We start from the raw sequence: 10,287 nt of genomic DNA on the forward strand, positions 1-10,287 counted from the left end.
TCCCACAGTTTGTGTTTGTCTGATTGTCTCATGATTAGATATATTCAGGTTCAACATTTTTAGTAGGAATATTGCATAGGTTATTTTGTGTACATTCCACCGTATCACAACAGAGTGCACATGTCAGTTTGTCCTTTGTTAGTAAAGCTGGCTGATCACTTGGTTAAGGTGGTGGCCTCCCGGTCTGTCTGCTATAAAGGTTCCTTTTCCCTTTATAATTAATGAGTAATCTGGGATAATACTTTGAGACCATCTGATTATCCTGTTCCCATACAGCTTGCATCCAGTTGTTTTAGTGTCTATTGATGATTCTTCCCTGCATCAGTTATAATACTGAATATTTTTGTGAAAGGAAAATTGATCTAAGATTTGGCGTATTTGGGAGAGGTCATATGTGTATGATCTGTTTGTTAATATTTATTTATTTATTTATTTATTTATTTATTTTTTTGGTGAGGGAGATCAGCCCTGAGCTAACATCTGTGCTAATCCTCCTCTTTTTGCTGAGGAAGACTGGCTCTGAGCTAACATCTATTGCCAGTCTCCTCCTTTTTTTCCTTCCCCAAAGCCCCAGTAGGTAGCTGTATGTCATAGTTGCACATCCTTCTAGTTGCTGTATGTGGGACGCGACCTCAGCATGGCCAGAGAAGCGGTGCGGTGGTGCGCACCTGGGATCCGAACCCGGGCCGCCAGCAGCGGAGCGCACGCACCTAACCTGCTAAGCCACGGGGCCGGCCCTGTTTGTTAATATTTAAAGTTAATATTTAAAGTTGCTGTTGCCATCGAGGTGATTTCTAGTTGAACTTCTTGTTGTTTGTGTGGTAGTTGATTGCCTTATTCCTACTTTGTAGATCTTTAAAAGATGCTTACCCTCACTATGCTGTTTAACCACATTATTACTGTTGAGTACAAAAAATTTCAGGTAATCTTAGTCTGCTCAGTTGGTAGATCTGGCTACTAGTTGGGTATCCAATCTAATCAGTGTAATAGAATAAATAAATTCAACATCTCCAGTTGACCTAACTTAAATCAATTCTGTTTAAAACTGTGCTATTCAAAGTGTGGTTGGTGGACAGGCAGCGTATCAGCATCATCTAGAGTTTGTTAGAAAGGCCCAAAACATTTTTGGGCCCACTCCATACCTATCAAATTAGAATCTCTGGGAGTGGAGCCCAGGGATCTGCTTTAAACAGGCTCTCCAGGTACTTCTAAGGTATGATGAAGTTTGAGTAGTGGTGATCAACAGTAAATATTTGGTATATACTAATTACCTGTTAGTTGCAGTGAGGAATCAATGTGAATAGTGAGCCACTGCGTGCAGTATCTACAACAGCCTTGAGAAGACAAAGATAACACAGAATATAAAACAGAGACTAGGAGCCCATATGTTCCAAGTAATAAGTGCTTGGCAGGCCTTGGGCGGAATATGAATTCAGTTTGTTGGTATTATCGCTGGGTACCAAGATGTGCCAGGTATTATGTACTAGGGATTCAGAAGTGAGAGCCACTGTCCCGCCTCCTGGCTTAGTCTGGCAGAGGAGACAGGCCAGCACTATGATTGTGGTATCCCTAGGGTACCATAGGAACACAGAGGAAGAACAGCTAATTCTTCTTTGGAGGCTGGTGGACCCCAAATCTGGCTTCTACCATTTACTGATCCTCCAGTGGGTGTTCTGTAGATAAGTAGGAGTTAGATAGAAAAGTGAAAGCTAAGGAGAAAGGACAAAGCAAAGTGCTAACATAAAAGAGAGTTGTTCTGTATTTGGGCAACTACAGCTACAGTCGTGCAATGCTTAATGACTGGGATATGTTCTCAGAAATGTGTCGTTAGGTGATTTCTTCATTGTGCAAACATCATGTAGTGTACTTACACAAACCTAGATGGTATAGCCTACTACACCTAGGGTATATACCACTAATCTTATGGGACCACTGTTGTACGTGCAGTCTGTCATTCACTGAAATGTTGTTATGCGAAGCATGACTGTGTATATGATGAGTATAGGATCTGAGTCGAGTAGTGGAGATGAAGTTAAAGAGGTCAACAGAGGCCAGGTTTTGAAGGGCTTTATGGACCATATAAACGAGTTTGGGCTTCATCCTGAAAGTATAAAGATTGTAAGAAGGGATGTAATATCAGATCTTTGGAAAGGTAATTCTGATAGCTATGTGGAAAATTACGAGAAAACCATATTGAAGGCAGGAAGACAAGAATTATAGCCATTTAGATGAGAAATGGTAAGGGCCTATACCAGGGAATGCAGTGATGGGGACTAGGGAGGTGAGTACTGATATAAGGGTATTGAGGAGGGTATAGACAGTTTGGTGATCAGTTGGATATGGGAGGTGAAGGAGGCAATGTGAAGAATGGCCTTCTAGATTTCTAGCTTAGGTAACTGGAAACATTTACAACTTGTGAATATAGGAGGTAGAGTTAGTTTGCCTAGCTAACTTTAGTTATAGGGTAGGTGATAGTTTTAGATACGTTGCATTGAGATTGTAAAGGGACCATTACTCTGTTATCAGCAGTACTTGGAATTAACTTTGTTGGCCAGTCCTGAAAAAATTTATTTTTTAATATTCCATCAACATTTTTTTCTCACTTTGTCGTATAAAGCAATTTTTACTTTGAAGTTGTCTTTGGACAATGTACTTATAGAGTGCGCAGTATTCATTTTTAGACTGACAGTGGTAGGGGGAATAGAGGATAGGGCAGCATACTTGCTCAGATTGACTGGCTCCTCCTGGTGCCCTCCCTTGTTTCCTGTCAGGCACGTAAGTCAAATGTCGTTAGCAAAGGCAGCTTGGGGTCTTCTGTCTTAGTCTGGGTAGTCTGTGTATTAAGGATCTCAGAGAGAATGTCATGGCTCCTATTATCCAGATCCCCATTCATTTCTGATTTAAACTAACTAGAAATTACCAGATGCTGAATCCTAAAGTCTGAGATATTACCACAAGCAACATTGGCTAGTTGTCCATGCCACCATATGTGGTAGAAGCAGTAAATTATAACTAGTCATGTTTTTGTCATTATCTTAGTTACTAAAACCATTTTGATCTTAGTTTCTTTATCTATTGAGTGAGAGAATTAGCCTAGAGAATCTCTGAAATCCTTCCAGCTATAACATCGTTTGATCCTATAACAAAGGTGAGGTTTTTTTTTGTTTGAGAGAATCTTGTGGTTTTTACATGGAGGCAGTGTATTATAACAGAGAGCACTAAACACAGAGAAGACCTAAGATTTAGTTCTACGTCTGCCATTATCCTGCATAGGTACTCTGGGCTTTCCTTATCTGAAAAATGAGATTGGATCAGCATCTATATGAAAGGATCCCTTCTAACTTTATATAATGGCAGTATAGACAGAATGTATTTTGTCTTTACATTGTTGAATGTTTGTTTATTCTTTGATTACTCGTGTCTTTCAGTTAGTTATGTTCTTTACTGTGGGAGCAAAACAGTCTGCTAATATGAGTTACGTCTCTGGTTAATCAAGCCCTGCTTCCTACATGTGGAAATTGCCTAGCTTTCCTTCCCTCCTTCAGTATATGCAGTGATTCACGGCATCTCTCTGATGTCCTAAAATCAGTCCTTTGGCGTTCTCTGTTCTATCTGATAACCATTTTATAGTTTTGTCCTTTTAGTAATCTGGAAGACACCCAAATCATTGAATATTCATTTAAATTTGCTATATTATAAACTGTCAATATTGAAACCTGTTTTAGAAACATCCAAAATATCAGAATATTATTTGTCAGTTAGAAAGGCGTTAAAATTTGAGAAGAAATTAGCATTTTGCGCTTTTGTTTTAAGTATAATACTGATAAGCAAAATTCTCATCTTTACCTCATTTGGTTCAGTTGCCACAGATGGCTAGTGGTAGCTGGTAGTAACGTAGATCCCTGTACTAATATTTGCTATCAAGGCAGCTGAGTAGAAGGGAATGTGAATGGCTCTGAGAAATACTTTGCCACTTGGTGGAGCAAATTTAGTATGTCTGCTGCTCTCGAATACTACAAAGCCGGAAATTCTTTCCTTCTCCCTCATATCTTCCGTGCAAATTTTAGCCATTCTTCAAGGACTCACTTTAGTCCTTCATGCTCCATGAAACCTTCTCAAATTGTTCCTGGAACCTATAATCTTTTTCTTTTCTGGGCTTTCATTGGGTATATAGTTTATGCCATAGAGCTAGGTACTTACCCTCTAATTTTCAAGTATATGAGTATTTTTGTTGTCTACTTAGCAAAGGAATCAGTTCCTGTTGCTTAGTATGGGATGTACATAGTAGGTACTCAATATTAACTATTGTTATTAATAGCTTATTAGGAACCAATCATGGTAGTAAATGCTTTATAAATATTATCTAATTTCCATAACAACTTTGCAACTTAAGTATTATCATCTCTATCTCCATCTAGAAGAGGAAATGGAAGAGGCTAAGTAGCTTACTCAAGAAGTCAAGATTCATGCCACATGTTCCAAACCATTTCATTCAGTCATGTAAATGCTTGACTGGCTGTTGTTTAAAGATAGTAAGTTTATTATATTATTATAGTAACTGCTGTAAGGAAAAAAGAGTTAAAATTCTGAAAAGTCTACTTTTCTAGGAAATTTTATCAAGGGGCAAGGCATATATATAATCAAATGAATTTCCAAATATAAAAAAGAAACAAAAGTTAACCACATTCTGATTTTTTTTGTGTGTGTGTGTGTGTGTGAGAAAGATCAGCCCTGAGCTAACATCCGATGCCAATCCTCCTCTTTTTGCCGAGCAAGATTGGCCCTGGGCTAACATCTGTGCCCCTCTTCCTCTACTTTATATGGGACGCCGCCACAGCATGGACTTCATGAGTGGTGTGTCAGCGCACGCCCGGGATCCAAACCTGCGAACCCCAGGCCCCCGCAGCAGAGTGCGCGCCCTTAACTGCTGCGCCACCCGGGTGGCCCATGATTTTTTTTTTGTGAGGAAGATTAGCCCTGAGCTAACATCTGTTGCCAATCCTCACATTCTCATTTTTTAAAAGACATTTTCATTTGTATCCAAGAACTTCTTTTAGTTTAAAATCAATACTTTAAAAGAATCATTTGATATTCCACTACTTCTGACTTATTTTGTAAACGTTCTACCAAAGATTTGGAGTGTGTGTAGAGAAGCAAGGAGTAGGGCGTGGGGATAAATATTCTGACTTATTTTCAAAATAAGATAATACCTGTTCAAATCTTAAAGGAATAAAACTTTACGACATTTGATCAGAGAATTTTTATCTGCTCTTCCTTAGATGAAACTTAATTAGTTCTCTGATTTTTGAAAAATCCTTTAATTCTAGTGGAATTGCCTGCAAACTAATCATAATATTTATAAATTGCAGGTTTTAAATTTTGAAATCGAGGCACATAGCGGTATAGGATCATAACTTAGTTATAAATTGGCTTTATAATTAGTACTTTTACAACAGGACCAAAGCAGCCTGATTTTACCTCTACTAGTACATTTAAAGATATAAAGTATTTGCATACACTAAGCTCTCAGAAGATTAAAAATACATAAAAGTTGCATTGGGTAAGTTCAGAGGCCTAAAAAATGTTATACCAGTGCTAACTGGGATATATTAACCTTTTTGCCTCTTAGTAACTGATTTATTTTTTTTGCATTGTGCCTGTCGTAGGTGTAAATGCAGACAAAGTTGGAATTGAAGCTGCTGAAATGCTATTAGCAAATCTTAGACATGGTGGTGCTGTGGACGAGTATCTACAAGACCAGGTAATGACACTTTTAGGATAAAAACCTTTAAGCCTATTAGATTTAAATATTTGTAATTAGATTGAATATAAATTTTAATCACTTTCAGACACTGATTAGCATGTCCTAGTTCAATCAATTTTTAAAGTATTATTCTAGAATTTATATTCCTTACATTTCAGTCATCATCTTATTTACCTGGCTACAGCATTTGGCACAATTAATCACTCCTTCCTTCTGAAATAATTTCTTCACTTGGTTTCTGAAGTACTATTATCTTGCTGTCTCACTGGCCATATGTTTTAGCCTCTTTGCTAGTTTGTTATTGTTGATTTGTCCGTCTTCTCAACTTGAAATTTTAGAGCGCCTGTAGGCTCAGGCTCACGCCTCTTTTCTTTATCGATATTCACTCCCTCAGTTATTTTGTCCGGTGTCATGGCTTAAGTACAATCTGTATTCTGACAACTCCCAAATTTATATCACTAGCCCAGACCTTTCTCCTTAATTAACTCCATACTCCTTATATTTCTTATGCCTGTCAGCATCTCCACTTGGATGTGTCCTAGACCTTCAGACTTCACACATGTACTCACATTGAGAAATGTTAGTGAATATTTCCAGATAAGATCTTTTTATGGTCCACTGTCTTGATAAATTTTCCTTTCTACCACATTTTTCTCTCCTTAATCTCAAATCAGCAGTCTACGTTTAGAAATGTATTCTTCAAGATTTCTTAATCAGTTTCTTAAGGCAGTTTTCCTTATTTCTAGTCTTCTTCCTTCTCACCCAGGTCTACCCCTCACTCCCACATATAAAGAATAAGTATATTTATTTACCTGTTAAAGTGTGATTTTAGAGAGTGAAAGAAGCTTGTCATATTATATATACCAGCTTGTAGAGATAGTTGGTCTGATTAAATATAACTTTCAACTCTATATTTTATCTTAATAATCATTAATTTTAAACAATCTATATTGAGAACTGCTGCTTAGCATTTCTGTAACATACCACATACTTTGAGTGACACAAGTTTTCCATCATCTTCTTAGGACTTCTGGAAAACTAAAGAAATAGAAATTCTTTTGGCTATTTTGATTTCTAGTAGTATTTTTGTATGGAAAGCATTAGAATTTTGTCTCCAAATGTTAGTAAATGTGTGAGATTTTTCTTCTTTGTTCTTTTTTCAATAGCTGATTATTTTCATGGCATTAGCCAGTGGAGTTTCCAGAATAAAAACGGGACCAGTTACACTCCATACACAAACAGCTATACATTTTGCTGAACAACTAGCAAAGGTGAGTAGTCCATCAGAAGGAGTAATTGATTTTTATTGTAGCCAATTTTGAGTCAAATTTTAATAACCAGGAAACTTAATAGTAATCATGATTTCTATCACTCACTGAGTACTTCTATGTGGCAGACACTGAGCTAATTCAGCAGTTTATCCAAATCATCTTACTCTGCATAACCATTTTAGACAGCTGTTTATTGTTATTCACCTTTACGTATGAGTAAAGTGAGGTAGAGGGATTAAATTAATTTCTCAAGACCACACAGTTTCTTAATGGCAGAGCTGGGCTTTGAGCAAACCCAGGAAAGCATATATCCAAGCCCACGTGTGGTACTGCCTTACAGAGTAAGTAAAGATGTTTTGATGGGAACTTTGAAATCAAATCACAAGGGATTTGTGGTTGGCTATAAACTTAAATATTTATATAAAATTTTAAATGTTTTATTTTCTTATGATTCTGTTAGTAGAATAGAATATTTGCTAAAATTCTAACATTGTCCAGTCCTCTTAACTTTAGAAGAATAGATTCACAATTTTTCGTGAAAAGAGTTTTAAGATTGTATAAGCATGTATTTATACCTTTTCTATAGGATTCTTAATTTTTAAAAAATGATTAACATGTATATGGCATCTGAAACTAATATAATTTCTTTATAGAAAATTTGGAAAATAGAGGAAAAAACCTGCTCATAATTCCACCTTGCTAGTAAAACCATTGTTGACATTTAGGTATTTTCCTCCTCTCTTAAAATTGTTTATCTTTGCATTTTTTTTTTTACAGTTCTTGCATACAGCTTCGTTTCTTGCCTTTTTCAGTAACGTAGCGTATTTCCATTTTGCTATAGTCTCTATATTGTAATTCTATAAAGTAATATATAATTTATAACTCAGAATTTTATGAAGGAAGATGCTGACCTTAGTGATGCACACTAGTTAAAAAAATACAGAAGTATACCAAGCACAAAGCCATTGTTGCCCTACTCCTAACAGTTTATTTGTATGACTCTTAATAATATATACTTTTTTTATTGGAAAGCATAGATAGATTTTGATTCAATTGTAGGAAGAGTCTGATAGTAATTGAAAGAAAGTTATATTTGATGTCAAGAGATAGTTAACTGTATTTTTTATTATCCTACTGATGCTGTATTTGTAACTATCACTTAGTCTGTCTTCCCCTGTAGACTGTGATCTCCTTGATAGCAGGGACCATGTTGTATTCGTTATAGTCTTCACTTTTTACAGTACTTTGCATGTAGTAGACACTCACATGTTATCTGACGTGAATACATAGTGGAAGGTGCTGTGAACTGGAATTTATAGCTCTGGTTTCTTGTTCAGCTTTGATGTGTTTTAACTGAGTGACTTGGGGCAAGCTGCTCATCGTTCTGTGCCTCGGTGCAGATAATTCGTCTGTAAAATCAGAGACTGGTACTAGAGTCTGTTAAGCCTCCTTCCAACTCTAAATTTTTGTAGTTTTCAGTAGGTTTATATATAGGCTAGGAATGATTTCCATAACTGTTACTTGTGTTTCATATTTACATAATGCTTATAATTTGAAAATATACACATATAACGACAGAAGTAATTTGGCTGTCCAGCTGAGAATTCAGTGTTTATTCATTCACAGTAATTTTCAGTGTCCAGTATGTGTCAGTACACTGCCACAAAATACTGAAACTGGAATAATTTGTGGATATTACTGTTAACAGGGCCCCAGAGTGTTGGTTTTCAAATTGTATTTCAAAGAATCCTGAGGTTTTAGGCATACTTGAAATCTCAGCCATAAATTCAGTCAACGTACTCAATTTTGATTTTAATATAGTTTTGTTAGAATGAACACATTTGCTTTTTTAAAAAATCATATTTGCAGAATATAGTGAGAGACATAAATATGTCAAAGCCAAACTTGAATTAGTTAACAAGTGAAAAATACAATGTTAAGCCCAATAAAGATAAAGGAAGATGTTAATCATCACCTCCCCCACCTTCCTTCTCTGAACTAGATCTTTTTGAATAGTATATTTAGGGAATTAAATTGGCAAGAAAATTTGAGGGAAATTAAAGGATAATTTGATACTTGGCAAGATAAAAGAAGTATAAATGCTTCAGTACCATGTTTTAGAAGAATTTTAGGAAGTAGTTGCAGTGCATTGTAATTAACAATTGAGATTATAAAATGGATATTTGCCTAGGCTGCATTCCTGGAGGTTCTGATTCAGTGGGTATGGAGTGGGGCCCAGGCTATATATTCTGACAAAAATCCACAGGTATGTATACCTCTGAACAAGAACCATGTTCTGAAACAAATTATTTTATATCTAAGCTATTGAATTTCTCGTGACTCATTTGATCTTTGTGTCTCTAGCTTCTTCAATAAAGTGAGTTTAATATTAACTACCTGCCTATTTAAGCTGGAGTTACGGACTCTTCCCTCTGTCCCTTTTCATGTTACTTACATACTAAATACTCTTCTGGTTTCAGGCTAAATTTACTGTGAAGAAATCAGAAGATGAAGAAGATGCCTCTAAAGATGCTTATATTATTGAGTGCCAAGGAATTGGGATGACAAATCCAAATCTATAGGGTAATTGCCTTTTAGATACCTCAGTGATGTATTACACTAGTTCATTTCATAAATACTACAAAACAGTGAATAAGAAGTAACTTATTAAAGGACGTGACTTAAATTTGGAGATGAAGTACAGAGTGTTCTAGATTTGCTGAGAATGTTTCATCAAATTAATTTCAGTTTGAATATCTCCTGAGATATGGACAATGAAATATAAGAGTTGGTGGATATGTATGATAGCCGATTTCAGTATTAATTTATTGAAATAAAATATTCTTTTCACTTGAAGTAAGTGTGTTTTTTGTGTAATAAGGATGTAGATTTCGTCTATAATTTGTGTATGGTTCTAATCACTTTGCTGAATCTCATGTAAAGTATAATGAGACAACTTTATGCACATGTACTTGCTGTGTCAACAGTAAAATTTAAACAGAAAATGTTTAATAAGCATTTTCTCATTCTAACTATGTATCTTCTAGTGGGCACTCGGTAAATACTGGTTTTGAATCTGTTGAATATGTTATGAAAGCCAAACAATGAGAATTGCAAAATTTCAACCGTAGTACATTTGACCAAATTCAGCCCCACATATGTCTTTGTTTGTCTTGTAATATTAAAAAATAATGGAGTGCCTTTAGAACAGAATGTGCGTTTCATCACTGTCTATTATCTTACACCTAGCCT

At 35.8% G+C, this 10,287-nt stretch overlaps 1 protein-coding gene across 2 annotated transcripts in view; it reads left to right on the top strand.

Annotated features, from left to right (window-relative positions):
- Window positions 1–9,891, top strand: part of RTCA (RNA 3'-terminal phosphate cyclase) — a 20,837-nt gene extending 10,946 nt beyond the window's left edge. For both annotated transcript variants that reach the window (XM_058538634.1, XM_058538635.1), the window contains 3 exons: window positions 5,667–5,761; window positions 6,931–7,035; window positions 9,516–9,891. In XM_058538634.1, coding sequence (XP_058394617.1) covers window positions 5,667–5,761; window positions 6,931–7,035; window positions 9,516–9,617 — 302 coding nt within the window. In that variant the 3' untranslated portion in view covers window positions 9,618–9,891. The remainder of the gene's footprint in view (window positions 1–5,666; window positions 5,762–6,930; window positions 7,036–9,515) is intronic.
- The last annotated feature ends 396 nt before the right edge of the window (window positions 9,892–10,287 follow it).

The sequence above is a fragment of the Diceros bicornis genome, chromosome 4 (assembly GCF_020826845.1).
Source record: "Diceros bicornis minor isolate mBicDic1 chromosome 4, mDicBic1.mat.cur, whole genome shotgun sequence".
Classification (NCBI taxonomy): Eukaryota; Metazoa; Chordata; class Mammalia; order Perissodactyla; family Rhinocerotidae; genus Diceros; species Diceros bicornis.